At 38.3% G+C, this 24,049-nt stretch overlaps 1 protein-coding gene across 23 annotated transcripts in view; it reads left to right on the forward strand.

The window, feature by feature from the left end:
* The window catches only part of DST (dystonin), a 298,953-nt gene that overhangs the window by 256,296 nt on the left and 18,608 nt on the right, over positions 1-24,049 (forward strand). For all 23 annotated transcript variants that reach the window (XM_066994752.1, XM_066994757.1, XM_066994753.1 and 20 more), the window contains 13 exons: positions 762-935; positions 1,743-1,898; positions 4,291-4,488; positions 4,984-5,112; positions 8,259-8,429; positions 9,765-9,920; positions 10,146-10,352; positions 12,027-12,146; positions 16,495-16,664; positions 17,214-17,373; positions 18,842-19,036; positions 20,228-20,356; positions 23,841-23,984. In XM_066994752.1, coding sequence (XP_066850853.1) covers positions 762-935; positions 1,743-1,898; positions 4,291-4,488; positions 4,984-5,112; positions 8,259-8,429; positions 9,765-9,920; positions 10,146-10,352; positions 12,027-12,146; positions 16,495-16,664; positions 17,214-17,373; positions 18,842-19,036; positions 20,228-20,356; positions 23,841-23,984 — 2,109 coding nt within the window. The remainder of the gene's footprint in view (positions 1-761; positions 936-1,742; positions 1,899-4,290; positions 4,489-4,983; positions 5,113-8,258; positions 8,430-9,764; positions 9,921-10,145; positions 10,353-12,026; positions 12,147-16,494; positions 16,665-17,213; positions 17,374-18,841; positions 19,037-20,227; positions 20,357-23,840; positions 23,985-24,049) is intronic.

The following is a 24,049-nucleotide window of genomic DNA, read 5'->3' on the forward strand; positions in this document are numbered from 1 at the left end:
TTTCATTGCAAAGTTTTCATTTTAAAATATGTGACTCAAGGCTTTGGAGTAGACTTTGATGAGACTATGTTTTATTCTGTGACTATGTTCAGATAGTCAAAAAATACTTGTAATGGCATTATTTCCCTTTCAAAGGCTGTAAGGTTATGAAGAGAGTTCTTTTGCTATGACATTTAAATTTTCTGGCTTCCAACATAAACAGTTTCCTTGATGCTCTAGGAGAGAGCCTCCAGAGCTTCACTGCTGTCATTGCTGACTTTCTCTAAATGTCTAACCGTATCACATCATTCCCAATACATCCAGCAAGCTGTAAATCAAAATTGCAGGCTTAGAAACCTGTCTGTATTGGTCTATGACTAAGTACACTCCTGATGTTGGTAGTTTGTTCTACAAATTTTAAATAAAAAGCAGAGGTGTATAATAACCGGGGGGATGTCCTTGGTTTTGTTCCTGAATTGTACAATATTTTTTATATACAAACCAGAGAGATCATTGGAGAGGATTTTCGTATTGGAAATCTTTGTCATCCTCTGCTCACACTTAGCAATATCTGGTGGGATAGTAAGACGTTGCATATTTTCACATAGCTGGAATCAAGTGGTTTATCAGTATCTTATATGCATTTTGACCCAGGAAAAGAAACCCCTAGATTTATGAAAGTTGACAGCGATGCATTATTACTGTAAATATTGCTGTACTGTGCTATACTCAAGATCATTACTTATGATATGTTTATTTGTATTCTTTTCTATTTACTATAGCAATTTAAAACAGAAGCTTATCAGCAGCAGATAGAAATGGAAAGACTGAACCATCAAGCAGAACTATTGCTGAAGAAAGTAACACAGGAAAGTGACAAGCACACTGTCCAAGACCCTCTCTCAGAGCTCAAACTGATGTGGGATAGCCTAGAAGAAAAAATTATAAATAGACAGGTAAATAAACCTGAAGGTGGGGGCTTCATTCATGACTTAGATTTATGAGAAAAGCTTCTCCTTATGCATAATGTTTGTGTCAATTTACATATTTAGTCTTTTTGGTTTGGAAATTACAGAACTATGTATAATGGAATTTGAATTTCATAATTTACTGAGTTGCTTTTATGTGGTTTTTTTTCAACCCTTAGTATTTTTTGTCACTTCTTCTGTTGGCAGTGTCATGTCGAATCATTATTATTTCATTTTGGCTATTTAATGACATCTTAAGTAGCAGTTGAAAACATGTTTATATGCGCAAAACCATTAATAGCTGCTGAACCAAGCACTTTTTCTTAAAACCTTAGTACTGTTTCACTACTCTACACAACATTAAATTGTCAGAAAGAGTTGAAGATGCAGTGCTTTGAAGTGTGTTTTTTCCCCTAAATTGAATCATTTAACTGCAAAGAAAAAGTTTTAAGAAGACCATGCACCAAGATGCATTTATACTTAAATTACACTGTAAATGATGAAAACTTCTGTCATATCTCTGATGGGAGGACCTTCAATCTTAACTCTGCTCTGGTTACATGGGATCTTCAGAGGTCAGGAATTTAAGCCTAGGATGTCAGGCTTTACAAGGGAATTGCTAGCTCAGCTCTAACTATAATGCAGTTCCTAGTGTTGGATAACTGTTTGTCTCTGTTTTTTATGCTGTCATGTGCATGGACTCCACTCCAGAGTATGGTGACTAATGGTAATTTAAGCTGATTCAATAGCATCATGAAACCATCTTATTGTTAATTTATTTTATTTTTACTATAGCACAAGCTGGAAGGTGCCTTGTTAGCCTTGGGGCAGTTCCAGCATGCCCTGGATGAGTTACTGACGTGGCTGACGCATACAGAAGACTTGCTGAATGAACAGAAACCTGTGGGTGGAGACCCCAAGGCTATTGAAATTGAACTTGCCAAACATCATGTATGTAATTATAATGAATATGAACTGAAATGTTTTTTGAGGTTTATCTTAGAGATGAGTCTTGTAGTAAAACTTTGCACTTGATAAATAATTCTCTGTAGAGATTTTCAAGATGCTGAAATTCAGGCTTCGAATAACTAACATCTTTTCGTTTACTTTTCTGTATTCCTTCTTCCTTGCATATACCACACAAGTGGCGTAGGTTTTAGCCAAAACGAGCAGCGCACCCTGGCCTCCCCCTTTATTCACCTTTGTTTGATCCAGGGAGCTCAAAAGTCATTGAACCTCTTACTCTTCCTGAAGCAATACACTCTTGATTAGTTGTTCAGGCCACGTCTTACAAAACACACATCACCTTTATACAGCTTTGTTCTTTCTTGTCAGAAAAAAATATTTTGATTTTTAGCTCTGAAGTCTGCAAAATTGTATCTTAGTTGGGTCTAACTAAAACAGAGAATGCTGCTCTGAATCTCTTAGCAAATTTTAGGCATATCCATGTCTTCATCTTTTTCTCCTTGCTACATACAACATAGGGGTTTTGTTTGGTGATGGCGGTGGTTTTTTGGTTGTTTTGTTTTGTTTATTTTTTTTCAGTATATTTACTAGCTAATGTGGCTTTGAAGCCCATGGAAGAATATTTCCATTATTCATTTATTTTGAAGAGTATATATAAAGAGCAAGAGATCTTCTCTACTTGTTCGTGTGGCTAAGTGCTGTTCATGATGATGTGTTTTATGTAGGCCTGAAGATTTCATGTTAACCTCATAAATCCTCTCCTGCCATTTAGTTTTTGGCTTGCATATGATGAGAAAAGCATTCTCATTCAGAGTTAATTTTTGGCTTAGAGAGAATAGATTGAAATTGACAGTACACAGATAATTAAGGCATTTTCATTATCTGTGTCAGTGCCATTATGCAGCTTCTGCAGCCTTTTGGGTAGTCAGTTGGAACTTGGGCAGAGTAAAATATATGCATGCCCTGTGTGACTACTGATAGAAACAAGCCCTTCAAAAAATAATAATAATAATTACAAACCCAGCTTCCACTCCGTGAACCTTTTATATGTGTTTTACTACTGAAGAAGCATCCAGACATCATTTATGACTTCATCTGCCTTCAGTACCGAAGGAGTTCAGCAAACACATGAGCCAATCTACTTCCGTTTCGTAAAACAGAGTTTATAGGTTAGAAAGTTCACACAGTAGTGCATCCTGTGGTAGTCTGGAAAAACATCCATCTCCTGAATAACTTTGGACATAATAAACCTTGTTCCTAGTGAGCCTCAGTAGGAAGGAAGGGATAAGATTCATCTGCTTGTGTGAATATCCCCTTTTTTTTCCTGTCCGGAAAATAAAACAACAAATACCTTCTAGTGCTTAGCTTAGAAGAATTAAAGCAAGTGTGATACACATTTGTGCACCTTGTGATACCAGGACTACTTGTGACTTGCTTTTTTATCAGGTGCTTTGTATGCTTTATTTAAAAGTCCTTCCGTATTTAGCTTTATTGTTTTTTTTTTTTTTTCCTTATGCTAGCATTTTGATGGAGATAAGTTTGAACCAGATCTCCTGGAACAGAGCAGTCACAAAGTTTGGCTTTTTAAGTAGGGTTTTTCATTCCCTTAACCATTTCACACATCTTCTTTTTCTGTTCTTTATTCCTAGTATTTCAAAGCCTTCCATTAATCTTAATGAAATCTTCCTGAAAACAGTGTCTTTTTCCCAATTGTACTTTTTTGTCCTTGGTGGTTTTACTGTGGGTGGTGGTAACAGGTTTTAAAACAGATGGAGGAGATTTTATCATGTTAGTATTACAGTCATTCCCCAGCTCTTAGGACAGTCGAAGTGTCCTGCTAGCCTGTCATAACACGAAATTGGTTGTAGACCTGAAAGGCCTGAAAAGACATAGTGGCAATCAGAAGATTGTTGTCTTCTTGCTCCCCTCTCTTCTCTCTTCTTAGCCTACTGCTCCAAGAGTAATCAGCAATAGTATGTATAGCATTGTTTTCACACCTTGCCCTCGAAACCAAAGAAAAGTGTTATTAAAGAAAAGGATGTAGTAAATGAAGGAAAGTGAGGTGATACTGGATGCCTCAGAAGTGATTCTTCACTAGCAGTGCCGGAAAGCTTTCATAATTTCAGGAAGTTATTTATTCATAAAGAACGCATTATTTTTTCAAATATATAACAATAAAATACAGTGTTTTGGCAGATTGGTCTGTTATTGCTATTGAGTAAAGTAAGATTAGTTATTAGCTTTAATTGCTAATACTCGTGCAGATCTTAAACTATTGCCATGTCACTGGGTTAGAACTAGGTTGTTTACTATGTTTGTCTTCCTTCCATAACTTACCAGCATGGCCAGTCATAGGTGCTGTGTGTTACAATTGTAGGTGCTACAAAATGATGTTTTAGCTCACCAGTCTACAGTGGAAGCAGTTAAGAAAGCTGGAAGTGACCTGATTGAATCAAGTGCTGTTGAAGAAGCAAGTAATTTACGGAGCAAATTGGAACTTCTGAATCAGCGCTGGCAAAATGTGTTGGAAAAAACAGAACAAAGGAAACAGCAGCTGGACAGTGCCTTGATCCAGGTGAACGGGAAATGATCAAATAGAGATAACTCAGAAAAAGTGTCTTTTTACATGAAATACATAGATGCATGTATTAGAAGTTGGCCTAAATAAAAAAAAATATAATGCAGACACTCCTAAATTTGGAGAAAGTTTGGAACCAACTGTATCTTCCACAGCTGGCCGTTGTCTTTTGTAGTGCTGCATCAAGACTTCAGCTTTGACCTATGTATTTTTAAAGGGTGAAATTTCTGTGTAGGTATATTATTCAGGGAAAACATTGATCTCACAGTTGCTCATTTAGCCTTCTTTCAGGATTTCCATAATTTTTGTTTTATTGTTTATGATAAATGCAGTTAGCTTAAATTTTGTTTTTCCTTTGCTTTTTTTTCTTTCATTTCCTCCAATTATTGCAAATACCTGATTGAATCTGTTGCCAGTATACTTCTGCATCTGAGTTAGTATTTAGAATACAAAACATATAAGTAAGCTCTAAAATGATATGGTGTAATTTAGGCCCAAGGTTTCCATGGTGAAGTTGAAGATATGCAGCAATGGCTGACAGACACCGAACGTCAGCTGTTGGCATCAAAACCTGTTGGAGGCTTACCAGAAACAGCAAGAGAACAGCTTAATACCCATATGGTAAGTATCAGTATTAGAATGCTTTGCAAATTGCATTTCAGGGCTAACTATCTTTCATGAGTGTTTATGGTAAATACAGAGCATGTTCTATATATCACAATGTCTGTACAGTATCTTAAAAAAATTTAATAGCCTTCAAAACAACACTGTTATTTTCAGTGTAGTGAAAGTAGTAATTTGGGAGGTGCCCAAAGCAGAGCCATTAGTAGTGTTGAGACAATAAAAAAAGTTTTTTTCATCCATAGTTTCAGAAACAAAAACAGAAAGTGTTTACAGATTTTTTGGTAATTCGTATGCTTCTTTTCCCTTCTGTTCCCATAACTAGAATTGATGTTCTTTCTCAGATACAAAGATGAATCTAAAAGTGATCCACATTCATTTGGACCTTGACTTAAGGGGGCTCAATCCTTTATTCTTTCTTTAACCAAAGCTGGCATTGAAATCATCATTAGCACAGATGTAATAAGGACTAATGGGTCACATAAACTCTGCTTTAATTAGAAATGGAAATCTGATCAGGATGCCTGAATTATTCCCTTCCTTCACTTCCTTCCTTTATAAGAAAAACCCTATGGATTTTTTTCCCCTGTAGAACCATAGAGCTTGATAAAGGATGCCTTAACTTGAAGTCTTGAGGTAACTCGAAGGTGGCTCCTGGTGCTCCATTTATATAAAATCACGCTGTGCTGCTAGGCCTGGATACAAGCCCAAACCCAGGGATCTGAACTCCTGACCTCCTGGCTCAGATGTAATAGTGATATTTTCTGAACTGTCCTTGAGCTCTAACATGCCTGACACAGTTTCCATTAAAACACTGCATTGTCACAGCTTCATAAATCAGATTTTATTTTGGAATGATGCTAAAGGTCGTTGCCCACAAATGTGGGGCATTTTTTTCAAAACTGAGCAGAAACTATTTTTGAGAAGGGACATTACTTATAGTTTTTGAATCAGTTATGACAGGAAACAAGCACAAAACACAGAAGTAACGTTGATTCTTTGACATCCCTCTTCCCTCAAATCCTTCTAATTTTGTGTTTTGAAAAAAAAAACCACACCACAGAATCAAAGTAAAGAAACAACCAACCGTTCTTGTTCCTGCAAGGGTGGGGGCTGTCTAATCAAGAACCTGTGGGAGTCAGTGGAGTTCTTTCCATTTTTCATCCTGGGCCTGGAATCACACACAGAATCGCAGGATGGCTGAGGTTGGAAGGGACCTCTGAAGATCATCCAGTCCAACCCCCCTGCCAAGCAGGATCACCTTGAGCACGTTGCATGGGGTGGCATGCAGGCAGGTTTTGAGTATCTGCAGAGAAGGAGACTCCACAACCTCTCTGGGCAATCAGATTAAGACCAAAAGCTTTTCCCTGAAAAAGTTCAGGGTGTTTAGGGTATATTCTTTTACTATGCAAATCAAGAAGCCGTTTTCTATATTTCTTGCATTTACAGGTTGAGTAGTTAAGGAATCTTAAAACTGAGTGTAATATTGTTAGAATAAGCATGAATGTAATAGTAACCTATATGTGCAATTGTTTGCTAACTGTACGGTTTTACAGGTCAATACCATGCTGTGGATTGTCATACAACTGCAAACATTGTCATGTTATTTTTTAATGCATTTAACCTTTAAAAAATAGGATTTGATTTCAGTTTAGTTAAACTCAGTCCATCTGTGCAGTTCTGTGTGAATTCTCTGGCTTTTTGGCAGCTGAAATGCTGAGGCCAGTTGTCAGGCTGAGAACAATTTGTCGTAACTTCCAAATTCAAATTGCTCTTAAGGGATACAAACCATGTTCATTTGTGACCTGAAACCGAAAAGAAAATTTTGCTCTATGTTTTGTTGTCCTTCTCATTGGAAATAATGTTATGAATCATCGTCTTGAGTATAAGGTCTCTTTCTACAGTTCTGAATAAGAGAGCCCTCAAACGTAACCAGTTCACAAATGGAGTTGCGATTGGGTAGCATTTCCAGCTAAGGCAGCTCCAGGAATACAAGAGAGATGAAGCAATGTTAAAGGAGACCAACAGAAAAGGGGCTTAAAAAGAGGCCTCCCATCTCAGACTGAGCCCAGCCCCAGTGTTTGGGGCCACTCTTGCCATGTTGTGTCTCACTTGCGATGTGCTCCCTATGTTTACTTCTGAGGGGTTCCTGCACTGCAGTAGAATAAGGTGCTCTGGGGAGTTAGGGAAACCAGAAATATTTGAGTTTGGGAACATAGGAAGAATCAGGCTAGGTGACAACAGTTTTTCATGGTTTGCAGGAAGAAGGGAAGGAAGCTTTCTGGCCTTAGCTCATGATTCAACCTACTTTCTGCTTTGCCGCCCTCCTCTGTAATCAGATACAGCCCTCTGTCCAGTATCTCTTACCCTAGAGTAAATGTTGGTTTTACACTCTTTTCTTGGGAGTAAGAGGAAGAAGTACTTTTCCTCCCATCTGCAAGCCACTTAATTGCTCATCTCCTTGAAGAAGTTCCTCACTTGGGAACCTGTACCAACTTTGTTGGTGCATTTTGAAAGTCTGTTGCAAATTTTGAAAATGACTTTTTGAGTCAGAAGGACATACGTGAGCTCCGATTCTCATGCCACCTCATCTTCAGTACGGTTAAAAGAGAACAGTGAGTCAAATAGTTAGCAGGTAAAACAGTTATTACCGTTATTTTTCTAGCTGTCTGTATAAGATGTCTTCAGTGCTCTTGCCTAGTGAGTGAGGGAAGATACAGGCAAAACAAAAGAGACGATGTACGATAAAGCAGCCCTCCCAAGTTGTCCCACCTGCTTTCAAAGGTGTGTGGGTAGGTCTGGGCTTTCAGTGCGCTGCGAATGCTGACACTTTTTGTGTTTCAGCTGCAGATGGACTGCAAACTAAGAGAGTTATAGCAAATCTTGTGCAATGAGATAAGTGCGTAGTACTTTCTTTGCCAAGCTTTGGATCTCAGAAGAAACATCTGACAGACGATACAAGTTCTCATTTCCTGAAGAATTGGGCCCTTTCTTTGCTCATTTGGCTTTTTATGAATTACATATGTTTCCTCTATTAGTCTTAATCATACCCACAAAATGTTGGGGGAGGAATAGATACTATGCTAACATTTGTAAAGAGTATTGAATGTCTACCTGACTTATTTTTTGTTGGTTTCTTTATTTAGGAACTTTGTGCTGCCTTTGAAGCCAAAGAAGAGACATATAAGTGTCTAATGCAGAAAGGCCAGCAGATGCTTGCAAGATGCCCAGAGTCTGCCGAAACAAATGTTGAGCAGGACATAAATAACTTAAAAGAAAAATGGGAATCAGTACAAACAAAGCTCAGTGAAAGAAAAGTATGTTTTTTACATAAAAATAGAAGTGTAAATCATGTATTTAGGACTGCTAATGTTTTGTCCTTTTACACATGCATACTTGCTTGGTCTTTTAGATCTAAAATTGTAGAGACATTTTTGCAGAATTCATTGATATGTTTAGCAAGTACTGGGAAAAAATGGGATTCAAGACGTTTATTATCCTTCTCTGGGGGTGAGGGCAGGTGAGAAGGGCAGAAGGTTGTTCCATAGAAATATGTTAACTGATACTGATGATACTCACTTTACAGGGTGAGGGCTTTTCTGGTTTTTACTACAGTGATCATAGACATGAGAGAAGGAATAAAATTATTTGATCATTCAAGTTTATTTCTTTCTCTGTATAGAATTGCTGTGTTAATTTTTCTAGCTTTTATCCATTTTTTTCTTAAAAATCCCAAACACTTGGCCTTCTGCCACTTAGTTCAAGTGACTACCTTCTGCTCTAATGTAGATCAATACCATGATTTCAGTGATGTGCAGCATACGTTTTCTTATTATTAATTTCATTTTGCTTTCATTCCTTCACGAAGTATAGTGCATTTGTTCTACCTCAGTCAAACAACGGAGAAAGTCAATAATTACAAACACAGGAACTCAAACTCTCTGTACAGCCCTGATGTGTGTAAAGCACAAATATTTAACTCACAACTTAGCCATATTTTAAAGTGAGAATTCTGATGTCTACTAAGGTAACTGTATAATGGAAGAGTATCAGACTAACTAATGCATAACATGAGTGCCTTCTTGCAGGAAGATGCAAGGTTGGAGTGCTCAGCTGAGCCAGCAGTACAACTGAAAATCTGACTGCTCTTTCATAGTCAACAAAAAACCCTGTATCCAAAAGTAGTCTCAGTTCAGGCAAACAAAATGACAATTGTGCATTGTTAAAGAGAAGTGGTCTAGGCAAACTTGTTCTTTCTTTAGTGCAAGAGAAAAAATAAGATGACCTCGTTGAGGCTCTTCCAAGTGTACTGCCACCTTAGATTTCTGATATTCTGCTGGCTTTGCATACAAAATTTTAAATCCACATGTCCCATTATGATTAACTACTAGATGAAATGTTCTAACATAGAACAATATCATACATAGTTTCACTGTTACTTTTCTATCTATCTCCTTTAACATGCTCAAATACAGGCTATTATTTTATAATAATACAAAACTCAGAAACTTCGAGTTGGGAAAATGCTTTAAAATGTTAAACTAAATGCTAAATTAAAATGGTTTACTCCAAAATGCTAAACTAAAATAGTTTACTTGGCTGAAGCCCCTGCACAATATCAAACGCTATTAAAATATTACCTATCTTTACAGACCAAACTGGAAGAAGCTCTTAATTTAGCAATGGAGTTCCACAACTCACTTCAAGATTTCATCAACTGGCTTACTCAGGCAGAGCAAACTCTAACTGCAGCTTCTCGGCCAAGTCTTATCTTGGACACTGTCTTGTTTCAAATTGATGAACACAAGGTATGTAAAGAAACAGATGTGTAATGTTTTTCTCCAGTTCTGCAGAGATACTTTAACAATGTTCAAATGAACCCTGTAACACTAGCACTCAGAAACATTTATTTTGTTTAAAATTGCATTTTATATAGTCTTGCTGCATCATTCCATATCGGACTGTTTTTTCAGTGTTTACCCTGCATATGAGCAACATAATATTTAGAGTAATTTTCTACTTTTTTCTCCAAGGTTTTTGCCACAGAGGTGAATTCTCATCGAGATCAGATCATAGAACTGGACAAAACTGGAACCCATTTGAAATACTTCAGCCAGAAACAGGATGTTGTCCTTATTAAGAATCTGCTGATTAGTGTACAGAGTAGATGGGAAAAAGTAGTCCAACGCTTAGTTGAAAGGGGAAGAGCTTTGGATGATGCAAGGAAACGAGCCAAACAGGTAATCGAACAACAGCTGTTGTACAATTCTTTGAACTTAGATGAAATTACAACCAGACTCTTGAAGTATATGGTGCTTTAAAGCACTTTCATGTAAGTCTGGGTTAGTGTAACAGACTCTTGGGTAGTGGAGCAATTTCAGTGATTCAATCATGGAGCACTTCGTTTGGAAGGTGAAAGCTTCATTTTCAACTTGAGCAGTGACTTCTGTCTGCAGTGCGGGATGGTCTGAAAGAGGAAAGTTACAGTGTGGCTTCCAGATGTAGATTAGTAGTGCCATCTGTCCTCAAAAAGAAGTTACACAATCAACCCCGTAGCTATTAAAGAACATGTCAAACCCCTTTTAGTAGTCTGTGAGAATATTGCTTTGCATTTTCTTCTTGGGTTTACGTTTTGCCCTAGTTAATACGCACCACTTCCTCGATTTCTTTTGGTAGTTACTAGACCACTATCTTCCATGTGGTAAGATTTCTGCATTTATCTCCTTACAAACCCCGAGACGTTTTTACAGACTTCTCCTCACCAGGGAGCATTCATTTTTTCCTTAGATTCATGTTTCCCTCACTGAAGAACATAAATGATAAGACGCAAAATGTGTGAGAGAAATGTAATATATTGAAACGTCAGTAGGAAGTTCGAGCTTTTTTTTAATCACATGGAGCTTTGGTTATGTTCGCAGCCAAACCACATTCTCATGTTCACTGTTACTGCCACTCAGATCACAGAATAAGAACTCGTCTGAGCAATAAATTAGGCCATAAACCAATCAAACATTATTCATTTTCCGGCAGTTTCTGTTGTGCATTCACACACGTGGCCGTTCTGCAATGAGATGGACAGTAGAGAAAATTACATCCCTGCATCCATTTGCAGAGCTGAATACAATGAGTTTTATTCATTTAGGATAACAACTATCTGTGCAGAGCAGGGGAGGAATACTTATGCCTGATCCACAGCCCTGAACACCAGGGTCATAGAGACTTAACAGTTTTCTGAACTGGTTTCTTTTACTTTCATGTGTAGGCAGCCCAGGCAAGAAAAAATTTCAAGAGACCTGGAGAGAGAAATGACAGGCTTGGAAAAATCCTGTCCCAAAGGGCTGCCACTTTGTGAAAGCTGGTTGAATCTTTAGTCTTTCTCTGCTTCCTTCCCTGAAGCACTGTTGTTGTTGAGAAAGGAAGGAAGATCAAGAATCTGTTCTGTGCCCGTCAAGATAGTACTTGATATAATGAGAGCATTTATGAATGTCTCAGGGAAAATCTTGGGCAATCATCCAGGCAGTTTTCCCCAGTGATTTACAGCTGTCGTCCCATGCAGGCAATAGCTAAATCCCATTCTTGCTGTATTTTGTATTCATTACTAAAAATGTAGGGATCGAAATGACCAACACATCAACAGAAGTTACCAATGTGTCTGTGAAAGATGCACACTAGGCATACACATCATGTACATAAAAAGTTGCTAATTCTCCTGGGCAAAAGGAGGCTAAGTCTAGTAGAGCCGATGGTTGAGCCAGTCCCTCTTTGAGAGGCCAGGGAGAAAAATCACACCAAGCCTTTCCCAAGTCTGCAGGGTACTTGTTTGGCCTGTAAAGAACTGGTCAGGGTTTAATGTTTATGAACTATTTTATGTACCATTGCATTTTTACATCTATGCAAATCTCACTTCCCTGCAGTTCCATGAAGCCTGGCACAAACTTATGGAGTGGCTGGAAGAATCTGAGAAATCTCTGGACTCTGATCTTGAAATTGCAAATGACCCTGACAAAATAAAGATGCAGCTTGCGCAGCATAAGGTGAGTCACGACTGACGAAATGCAAGATGCCCATTGAGATGTAAGTAAGTCTCAACCTTGTACTGTTCAGTCAGCAAAGGAAATAAACTTATGGCCTCACTACAATGAAGTGTTTATTAGCATTGAATTAAATGGTGACATGTTACAGGTGGGGAGTCAACGAAGCCCTTAACAGAACCTGTTCTGTGGTAGAATGGTTAATGATGAAGAGGAAAGACATAAAAATACAGCACCAGGGAAACTTTAAAAAAAGAAAGTAATACTCTCTCAGAAGAGGAATCCCTGAAGAGGTTATAGGCTTTTTTTCAGTCCTTACAACACAGATTTACCATCCAGTTACTTTGTTTGGTATTTTCCTTTTAATACTACAGGACAACCTCAAAAATAAAAAACAATCTTGTATTTTGATCGACAGCTGCTTTTTAAGTCGAGTGGAAGTATTGATGAAATCCTCCAGAAAGTACAGCGACACTGTTAGTAGAAAAGGTAGTTTCTCTGTATAGGATTAAAAATTCCAGGACCACCTTTCCACAAACCCAACTACTGAGGAGAAAGTGTAAAAATTTCTGCCATTGACATGGCTTTTCAAACAAATAAAGTTGATGTAAAAGTGAAGGAAGCTCTGCAGTTATAGCAGACAGAAAAAAATGAAGGACAGAAAAGGTCTTTACTTCATTTTTACTTTTGTAAACAGCCTAAAATAATATATTAGGGAGGATCAAGTGGGTGACTTCTAGAATCTTCAGAGACGGGCTGTGTCTAAAGATTTATCTTGGAGCAGTTTCATCAGAGAAAAGTATCGTAAGATCACTTATTTTTCTGGATTTTGGCATATATTTACTTTCACTTTTCATGTTGACTTTAGTGTACTGCATTTATTCCTATTATTTCATTCTGCACAATATACCCAAGGTTTTGCATCTCAGCTCTCTACACGCTCTGTGTGTAGTTTCTTATGATTGCTTTTATCTCTGATAAGTTTTTGCTCTGAGCATTAATGATTGGTTACTGCATCAGTCTGCTTCGCATTTTTATCATCTCTCAGCTTCCATGATGATTTAAGTATTTTTTATCAAACAGGATAATAATATTCTACTTTATATGGGAAAGTTGGCTGCAGGTCAAACAAAAATAGTTTTACCTACATTTGGTGTTAAAACTTTTAGATAAAACCTGCAATAACATTCTGTTATGCTAACTCTGCAGTTTCAGTTTGTTCTGGGGTAGGTGGTGTTGCCAGAACTTGAAGTCAGCTCTGAGGATTTAGAAAAATCTCTATTAAGATCTTCTTTCTTGTATTGTCTGACTATATCAATCTTTTAATCCTTCCACTCTTTTTTTTTCCCTTCTTTATTATATAAAGTTCAAACTCCTCACAAGTATGGTGAACACATTGTGACTTAGCTTTGAGGTCCTTTTTGGACCTGGGGATTGACACACTGTCTTAATTCTCCTCTCTTCTGAAGTTTTAAATTTGATAGCCTACTTGTTCTCTGTACCTACAGCAGTACATTTTATGAGCCCAAACTTCCTCAAACAGGCTGTCAGATTCATCAGTTCTCTCAGTGACAGATTTTCTCCAGCTTCTTTTCATATAGCATACCTGCAGAGAATAGCTGCTTAAGTTGCTTGTCTCTCCTTTATTGTAAGGAATGGGCTGGAATGTAGCACGGGGGCATTAGGATTGAAACTGGTTATTCAGAGGAAAAAGATGAATGTGTATGAGAGAGGGAGTTTGGTGAACTCTGTGACTTTAAACTTCAAACAACCCCCCCCACCCCCAGAAATCAACTCAATTGTTTTTTAATGAGCTGTCAAACCTCCCAACACTGCAATGTCCTTCCTTGTATTTTGAATCCTTTCCTTCCACTCCCACATCTACCCTCTTTTGTCTGTCTTTGTCTTTTCTGTCCAGCCTTGAAGGTTTCCTTGCTCCATTTAGTTAGTGATTTTACTATCTAAACCGAATGTGTGCTCTGCGTGTGCTGTAAGCAATGATTTGGACTTGCTCTTTGCCAGTTGTTACTGCCAAAAAAAAAATGCCCCGAAAGAGAAAAGCCAAGATATGTTTTCTCTCTCGGTCATATCTAGTGCATTGCCAGGGACTTTTGGGGGGTTATTCACGGTCTGTTTATCTGCAATTTTTCCTCATTTTTAGAAGTCAGGAGTGGAAAATCCCTTACTAGGATAGCCAATCCATTCCTACGCTAATGCTGAATGTTCCTTACAGTACATTTATGTGAACCTAACTAATTTTATCTGTATGGTCCTGTCTTCATTAGAAGAAGGTAAATAATTAATTATTGAGATTTCATTCATCTTACCTGTCTGCTCTTGGCAGCTGCAATGTCTTAAACCAAAATCTACTCTCAGTTAATACCTCTGTGAAATCAAATGAAAGTAGATTTGGTACAGAGTGTGCAGTGTCTCAAAAAGTGAATTGACTGTAACCCTTTGTTCACCTTTAAATCTGTTTTTAATGTATGCTCCTCCTCTGACAACAATTTCATTGTGTTTCTTTGTGCAAATCAAGAAACATTGTGCGTGTAGCTTTAAGTAGTTAATGAGCCCCATCAAACAACGGGAGCACTAACATGTGCGTCATTTGTTTTGAAGAAACTCTTATAAGAATCTGGTTATTTTAATTTTGAAAAGGCTTTTTATTTTTATAGTAGTTCTAGGTTGACAGTGGTGTTTGTATTCTTTCTTAAAACACGATTCCTTGTTTTATATGAGGAAAATTAAAGGACAATAGGGAGATACTCGATTACAAAACAAATGCTGATTTTTTTTTGATAGATTCTAATCCTCAGTTCCCTCTGGATCCTGAAATAACCATAAAATCAGGACAGTGCAGTGCAAAATATTGAGTAAGATTTAAGTAAGGAACCTTGAATCACCCTAGGTAAAGTTAGCATATCATCCCCGTGTCATAATCCAAGGCCTACCTATTCGTACTTCCCACACCTCCACTGCACCTAAGCTTTCCCTGACATGAATTCACATCTAAAATGAGTAGATGACTGTGTGAACAGATAGGAAAGCTGGTGAAAGAGGCATGAGCTACCACAGCACAGGCTGGTGCAGAGCAGCTGGGAACAGCTTGCAAGTTGGAGATGAGCAGTCGTGCATGTGCTGGCAGTGACCATGTGAAGTCTTTGCAATCTTTATGTGCCCTTAGGAATTACGAAGAGTTTTAAGTGGTAATCTTTCCATGCTGGATTTTATGATATTAAACATTGCTCTGAGAATCAGGTGAAAATCCATTTTAGCAAACATTGAGCACAAACTCTTTTGGCCTGGTATTTTTTCGTTCCTTTTTTTTGTTGTTGTTTTTCTTAAGTAAAAAAAAAAGATATTTATTAAATTATATATATATGAAGCTCCTAAAGCGATGTTTGGATTTTTTGCTATACTGGTTTCCTACTAGCAGTTCATGAAGGTGTGAATTGAAGAACTTCAGGCATTACTACCATTCAAAAACTACTGTGTAGAGCTTTATCTTTTGGTAGTGTTCATTTATTTCATTATTTACTCTGTCGTTCTGTTGACTTCTCTGCTGGTATCAGAAGTTTCTTTGTGTTCCTCTGTGCCTGTGCAAAGCTTCTGGAAGCTCTGTGCAGAAGGAGCTATCAGAGCAGGCAGGCAAATGCAGCTGCTGTGTCACCATCATCTTCCAGAGTTCCTAGATTACAGTAACCTGTTTGTGATCATGACTTCCAGCCCAAACTGTGTTATCTGGGATGCCGTCTGGCTGCTTCTTGTACCTAGATCTGTATAATTTTGGCATACAATTCTTCCCAGTTGTAGTAGGCTTCAGTCTTAGGAAGGTTAAATGTTCATGGATAGTTCCCCATTTTGTCTCGTCCACACTGAGATAAAACAGAGTAATGTTTGTAGCCTTCAGGGTGCTCTAGACTACTTTGAAATCTTAAAATATATAAATTTAGTATGAAGAGTGCTCAGTTCATAGTTCCCAGACTAGAAGTCTTTTCACATTCTTCTGAACAGCCAACTCAGCCTCTTACTGAAATTTAGGTTTTAGGAATTATGGTAAGACAGGAACAATCACTCATGGAGGGGAGGAGTTTCCTAGAGTTGTTCCTGTAGGTGCAGAGCTGTTTCTATTCCCAGAGAGGGATGAAGCGTGGCCTCAGCTAGCATCAGGTTCTGTATAATTTCAGCTGCGCTATAGCACTAGCAAACTAAAAACTTTGTATTAAGCTTAACATTTTCTTGCAGCAACATTTATTATTTACATTGCAAATAATATGGCAGAATTTGATTAACTGTGGACTGTAAGCAGTTGTTGCTATATGGATGTTTTCTTTTTCTTCCATGTTTATAGGAATTCCAGAAATCTCTTGGTGCCAAACACTCTGTATATGATACCACAAACAGGACTGGACGCTCCTTGAAAGAGAAAACTACTTTGGCTGATGACAATCTGAAACTTGATGATATGCTGAGTGAGCTAAGGGATAAATGGGACACAATTTGTGGAAAATCAGTAGAAAGGTAAATGAAAGCCAATCTAATTATTCAGCAGATAAGAATAAGGCTTACAAGAATTCTTCTGGCTTCTGTTCTGGCTTCTGTTGCACAAAAGTAAAACCAGAGTGGCTAGCGTGTCTCATAATCAAGAGTGGGAGGGAGGGGGAGAGGAACAAATGAGAGTTCCTCATCTGTTTGAGGAACCTGCTTTGTGCTGGTCAGTGCAGACTGGATAAAGCCCCATTAACCTAATTGGTAAATTCCCACTTGAGCGGTGTCTCCTACGTGTCTCCCTCAGGAGCCACGGTGTCTGAGGGTAGCATGGGGAAGCCAGGAGAATGTTGCCTCTTTTGGAGACAGCAGAACGTGTACATTGCCTATGACAGTTCAGAGCCCAGAGAAGCACTGTGTTCATCCCACTGCAGACCTAAGCTTTCATTTTTTTCCCCCGCTATTTAAAAAGGGGAAACACTGATTTAAAGCTCGTTTGTTATCATTTTATGCTAAAACATTTTTTCCTTATGATTTTTAACTAAGTTTATTCTTCTTCTTGTGTTCATTTCTTCTTCCCAGACAAAATAAACTAGAGGAAGCCCTGTTATTTTCAGGGCAATTTACTGATGCTCTGCAAGCTCTCATTGATTGGTTATACAAAATTGAACCCCAGCTAGCAGAAGATCAGCCGGTACATGGAGACATTGATTTAGTGATGAACCTGATTGACAATCACAAGGTAATTCCAAATATACTCTCCTTTTTTAATTACTAGACTGCTCATAAGTGTAGTCTTTTAATGCTAATTCATTTTTTGGCTATTCTGTAATTTTAGAAACATGGAATATATTTATGACATAAACATGTTGACAATGGAAAATGCTATAAAACAGACTTGGAAGCAAAAAACCTGTTAATAACTCATTGGCACCAATTAGCTTTGAGATATTCAATTTAATGCTGCTATCTTGTATATTTATGAACATGTCAAAAAGCACAACTGTGCATTTATGAATGTGTGTATATGGAAAGAAGTGTCAAAATTGATTTTACTGGAAATCTTTTGGGGAAGAAGAGAAAGGGTTTTATTCAGTACATCTGCTAACCAAATGTCCAGTGCAGTTGTTGTGACTCCAGCAGCCTTTCTGAAAAGGCAGCAGTGAGCATTTCAAACCTGCTGAGCTGCTGTATATTCACAGAGAAAAGCAGTTGCACAACTTAAGCATTGCATGGGCGTACACAACCAGATTCCATCCCAGGAAACCTACATTGGCTGCAGTATGTTGTCAGCGAAGTGTCTCTGGAGAAGGGAGCATACAGGGGGTCTAGGACTGCGCCTCTGAATCGCAGTTCTGCAGTTCCAGTTCAGTACGTCAGAAGAAATGGCTGTCGAAGTTACTAGTATTGACACAGTCAGAGCTCTGGGGTCTGGGAGGCTTACAGGATGAAGGTCTCCCTGTTCTTCCACCAGTGACTTCCAGTATCCGAGCACTGCTTGGTGAGAAGACAACTTTGTCTCTTTTGAGGAAAGAAAGTATTTGGAAATGCAGTTTATCTGTAAAAACTAGCCTGAAATGTGCTGGAATTGCTTCTGAAGTCCAAGTGGATAACATAACTACATCGTAGTCAGTGGTACAATATTTGCAATTTCCGTATTGTCTTATTTCCTTTTAAGAGGCTCCTTTGTGAAAATGGAGCTTGTTCCAGCCATGAATGTGAGCATACTCTCACATAAATATATGAATATGTACAGATTTATAGCCCTACAGTCTGACCCCCAGATGAGGTTTTATTTCTGTTTTTATGATTTTTCAACCTTCTCCTTGATTGTTAGCATTTTATCTGATCTTTTTGTGCTGTGGCAGTCTTGCACATTCATCACTGTGTCAGATCAATTGCTCTGATAAAGAGTTTAAAGCCAGTGTGGTAAGAAGGCTAGATTTCCCATGCATTGCATCAGGATGCGTTGTTCCCAGGATCTGCCTGACATTTCCCTACTATATTCCAGTGTGTAAATATCTTCATAGGAAATATAATGAGCAGAACTTGTGCATTGTGTCACTTGTGCATGGACTGAACTAATGCATATTTTGATTTCTTCTTATGAGCAGTAGGCTGTTTTTTTTGTTATTTTCTACAATCGTTATTATTATCTATAATAATTACATTAATGATTTAAACATTCCAAATGTATTTGGTGGTCCTAGGTTTTCCAGAAGGAACTGGGAAAAAGAACGAGCAGTGTCCAGGCTCTGAAGCGCTCTGCCCGAGAGCTGATAGAAGGCAGTCGTGATGACTCCTCCTGGGTCAAAGTCCAAATGCAGGAGCTAAGCACTCGCTGGGAGACAGTTTGTGCCCTGTCAGTATCCAAGCAAACGCGATTGGAACAGGCTCTCCGACAGGTAAAAGAGTGCTGCTGATTCCACGTCTTCTGTGTGAGAAGCAGAGAAAATACTGCACAGTGTAGTTGAAAAAAATTCATTTCATTTTCACTTCATGTCATTCCATTTCATTTAATTTCATTTGAAAACTTTCATTTTCTTGCTCATGCATTGTTTACCTTGTCTTTGCCCCTTTACCACAACACATAAATAATACCTGTTGGTACTTATTATTACTATTAGTAGTAGTCTATACCACAAATAAAAACCAAATGTTTCAAAAACCTTACCATCTAAGGAAATCACTGAAGTTACAGACAAGCATGAAGTTTGATTAAGAACTATGACCCCCTCACAGGAAGCTGGAGATTGCAGTCATACTTACGCCCTTTGTGCCTTATTAGAAAGAAGTAAATTTATATACTAGAAACATGTTTACATTGGCACAATTACAGAAGAAATTGAGCCCTGCTGAGTGCACTCAAGAACTAGAATAGTCTATGCATGTCAGTATTGGCAGGTACCAGTCCCAGATGAATAGGTCCGTCTGTATTGGTTGCAGACCTGAGATCCTACGTCTGCACTGCTCATGCAGACATACAGCTTGGGTTGATGCTTGCTTGGGGTTCCAGTAACAGTGATGTATCCACTGTGTACAGAATTCCTGCCCCGCTTTTCCCAGGGTACCGTGTTCACCTGGCTGCCTGGTATCTCAGTAGGAACAGCTCTGAGCTATGTCAAACACTGATTGTGTCTGAATGTGGCTGTGCCCAAAGGTGCGACTTTCTTGTTCTTTCCAGTCTTGAAAGGGTCAGTCACCAACAGGCTCTCGGTTAATTTTGCTTAACCAGTGATTTAGGCTCTGCAGAAAATACAGTTCTCATCTCTCCAGCTGGTCCATGAAAGCACGTCCCATGTAATTTGTCAGCATAAAGGCATGACATTCTCAACTGAGCTGCAAATACACTATAAATCAGATAGCTAAAAGCATGAGCAGGCTTTTAGGCTTCCTATAATTTTTTGGGAAGCATGAGATATTTTTACAGTTATGAAAATGTAGTACCGTATATCACTGACTTTTTAATGGAAAGTTAATGTGCCAGTACTGCTGCATGATTAATGGCTCCAAATCTGGGCTCAGTCTCCTTGTGTAAGCTGCAGTGTGTCTGTCAGGTCCCTTCATCAGTGACCGTGACTTCTTGTGTTTAACAGGCAGAGGAATTCCACTCTGTTGTTCATGTCCTCTTGGAGTGGCTGGCAGAGGCTGAGCAGGCTCTTCGCTTCCACGGCGTCCTTCCAGATGATGAAGAGGCCTTGCGTACCCTGATAGACCAGCACAGGGTAAGTAAGAAAGTGAAGAGGGTCTCTTTGTTCTAATACTCTACTAGAATGTAAAGGAAAGGAGGCAAAGTTTCTCTCATGTAATCATATCCAGCATCCAAGGTTTGTTTTTGCAACTCTTTCTATTGGGAAGTTAGAAATTGAATGAATTTGACAGTTTGGTGCCCATTCTTGTGTTGTGCTGCTGTATGAGTCATATTCGCTTGTTATGAAAGTAACAGGCATTATGGAAGTTGCTGTAATCATTTAGAGATAAATTCAAAACCTCTGGAATATGTGCTGCCTGACAATTCTAACACGGGCTGTTACGATAGCAAAAGTATATCCGTCTTCTTAGCACCATTGAGCTAAGAAGACCACATACTTTCAAGGTCATTTGTAAATGTCTGCAGAATGATGTTGTCATCCATTAACCTCCTGTCACGGTGAAACAGCATGCTGTCATGCCTCATGTACATTAGGTACTGAAATATTGCAGTGCATTAGGTACTGCAGATACTAGATTACAGGTCACCAAACTGATTTTGCAGTAATGAAATGGGAAAATGGCTAAGTCGGGAGCCTAACTAAAGAAATGAGAGTTCGTATTTTCCCTCTCTTACACGTAGGCATTTTTCATGCAAAACTTTTAAGTGCAGTAGTAATAATACAAAGAATGTAAAGTGAAAATAAAATCACATATGATGTTACAGACCAGATTATAATAATAATGGATTTGTTTGTTAATGCCATGAAGAAAGTTGTAACCATTATAAACTTAGGGAATGAAGAGTGGAAAAGCATCCTGTTCAATTTGAGTTTGGGAACAGCAGTACACTGAGCGCACGCAGAATATGACTGCCTAACTGTTCTTAATAGGTAATTTTGAAGGTATTCATATTGCAGCAGCATACGTTTTGAAGAAGTTTTCGGACTTAATTTAGGGCCCTGAAAACTGGGTGCTACTCTTTAGCTGGCAAACATGTAGATGCCAGTGTATGCCCATGTGGGGAAGTTGGCAGTAGCAACGCACTCTCTGATGCAACTAAATTGGTCTGTTAGCTGCCTTTCCTCCACATTGCTACATTTTTTGGTTGTCTTAGTACAGAGGAAAGAGCTGAATGAAATCTTAGTTAGAAAACTGAAACATGAGAAAAAAAAAAACACACTGGTGGTAATGGAGTGTTAAATTTCTCCCTTTGCAATGTAGACTAATTAACAAAATATTTCTGTACAAAAGCTTGAAATCGTGCTGCCAAAACTGAAGCCTAACTTTGAGCCTCAAACCAAAGCAGAGTTTGTCTCTGAGAAACCCTGTCCAGCTGGGGAGAATAATCACTAGAACAACGCAACCAACCTCAGCGTTAGATGTGACCGCACGATACTTAAAATCTTCTGGTAGACTTTAGAAGAAGTTCTGCCAACCACATTTTCTTTTTTAAAGGGCAAATAATAGAAATGCAGAAATTGTCAATCTAAGAAAGATTGTGGCACTGCTTCTTTGCCACTCAGTAAGCATGCATGTGAGAAGTCCTGCTTGAATGTGTGGTCTCTGCTCGTAAGCTAATTAACATTAGCTTTTAAGGAGGAAACAAAAAGGAAAATGGTGTTTAAAACCAGTATCATACTACATGTCTGTATTATTATGCTGTAATATTAATCTAAAAAATAGACTAGATTACTGTGATATTGTTTGCCTAAATATGAAATGTATCTTCTTTTTATTACTCTGTGATTCTTGGAAAATAGTTTTAATGCATTTGTATCCAGCTACCTCTTGAAAGGCTTCTTCATTAACATATTTTATCCAAATGGTCTATCTTCATGCCCATTACTTGGTGTTGTTTGTTTTTTTCCTTGAACACTGCGAATGATTTAATGATTTCTACTTATCTCAGCCAGAGAGATAAGTCACTCACTATTGTCTCCAGGGACTGAAAGGTGTAGCGAGGTAATGCCCTGCATTAGTTAGTAAGGAGGATCCCATCTCCTCTCCTGTAAATGTGTCTGTAACACTGGACTGCCACAGAGTTCGATACAATTGGTATCCTTTACCAAGGGAAAGCTTAACGTGTGTTGCAGACTGTGAGATTGAATTGTGCAGGGAAAACAAGTGTTGCTATTGCCTGCTTTCCTCCTGGCCTGTTTATTTTGGTAATCTGTCACGACAGTCCACCTCAACTTTTTCAAACCCATTTTGAGCTGAAATACTGTAAGAACTCACGGGGTTTCGTGAGAGGACTGCTATCGTGATTGAGTCTTAAACTCTGACGTTAAACTTAACTCAAAATTACTTAGTAATGAATCCCTGTATACACAGCCTACCTATTCCAGGCATTTAGAACAAGGTACAAGAGATTTTTTTACACTTTTATTTCATGATATTTTCATAGTTAATTTGTAGTGGCACAGGATAATGTAATTGCGACTTGTAGAAGCTGTTTTTACAATGTTCTGGCGACTTTGAATTTTCTAAGATCTGGTTTGGTTGATCATTAATTTCTGGAATCTAAAATAACCCATAGTGGGGGAGAGAAAGGGAGTTAAGTTAAACTTTCAGAGACATGCTTCTATTCTGTGGCCCAATTAAAGATCTTAAAATATAAATAAAAACAATTCCAACAGGCATTGAGAGTAGTTGGCAGTTTCAGTGCTCACAAAGACATGCAAACTTACGCAACGTTTAGACATAACAAAGTAGGCAGAATTGTAAAACCACTGTAGTAATAATAAGAAAAAAGTGAACTATAGAAAGGATGGAAAACGTTTTAGTTTTTTGTTTTTTCCCCCCTCACTTCAGTTCTGATCTTGCCACCCTTTCTTCTGCCAGACTCCCTAGGAACATCAATGGCTATGAACTTGGATGGTCAGAGCTGTAAACATCCTTTTGCTTTTACAAGATTTTTCCCACATGGCAGAACCTCTGAAAACAGCTGGTTAATTAACAGTCCCTGTCTCTGTTCTCTCTGTCTCTCCCCTTTGGCTGCTGAGTTTTTCATATTTGTGTTAGTATAGCTGCTCCTGAAGTCCTCTGTCATCTTGTCTGAGCATGTAATTATAGTTGGACATTTCCAGCCTCTGTTAGGAGCCTGATAGTTTATTATCAAGAATTACTGTAACTGACAGACAAACTAAGTCTTCTGAAATGTTGCCAGTAATGATTCTAACCGTTGCATGGCTGATTTACAGCACTTCTGAAGTGCTGTGATTTTCTTTCTTTTTTAATAAGGGCGTGTGTATTTCAAGTGCTTACAGTATGGTGGAGTGGCAAGGTGGGGTAAAGATTTTAAAGCTTCATTTAATACTTTGTGTGGAATAGGCTTTTTGAGCAATTTTTAACTTTTCTCAAAGAAACGAAACTTTTTTTTTTCTCTCTTCTTTCTCTTGTCTGTTGAATCTGTTCAGGCTTTGATTGATCCAGAGCCTTTCAGATTATGCAGAATTTATTCAGATTTCTCTTTCAACTTTTGCCAACACCTAATTGAAACTGTTGCTTCTGATTTAGGAGTTTATGAAGAAACTGGAAGAGAAAAAGGCAGAACTGAATAAAGCAACAGGTATGGGAGAAGCTATCCTGGCTATCTGCCACCCAGACTCCATCACCACCATTAAGCACTGGATAACAATCATCAGAGCCAGGTTTGAAGAGGTCAGTACTATCTCAAGCCGTCTTCTTTGCAACAGTTCATCTTTGATTGGAACATAGCTGACTAC

This window comes from Anser cygnoides, chromosome 3 (genome assembly GCF_040182565.1).
Source record: "Anser cygnoides isolate HZ-2024a breed goose chromosome 3, Taihu_goose_T2T_genome, whole genome shotgun sequence".
Taxonomy (NCBI): Eukaryota; Metazoa; Chordata; class Aves; order Anseriformes; family Anatidae; genus Anser; species Anser cygnoides.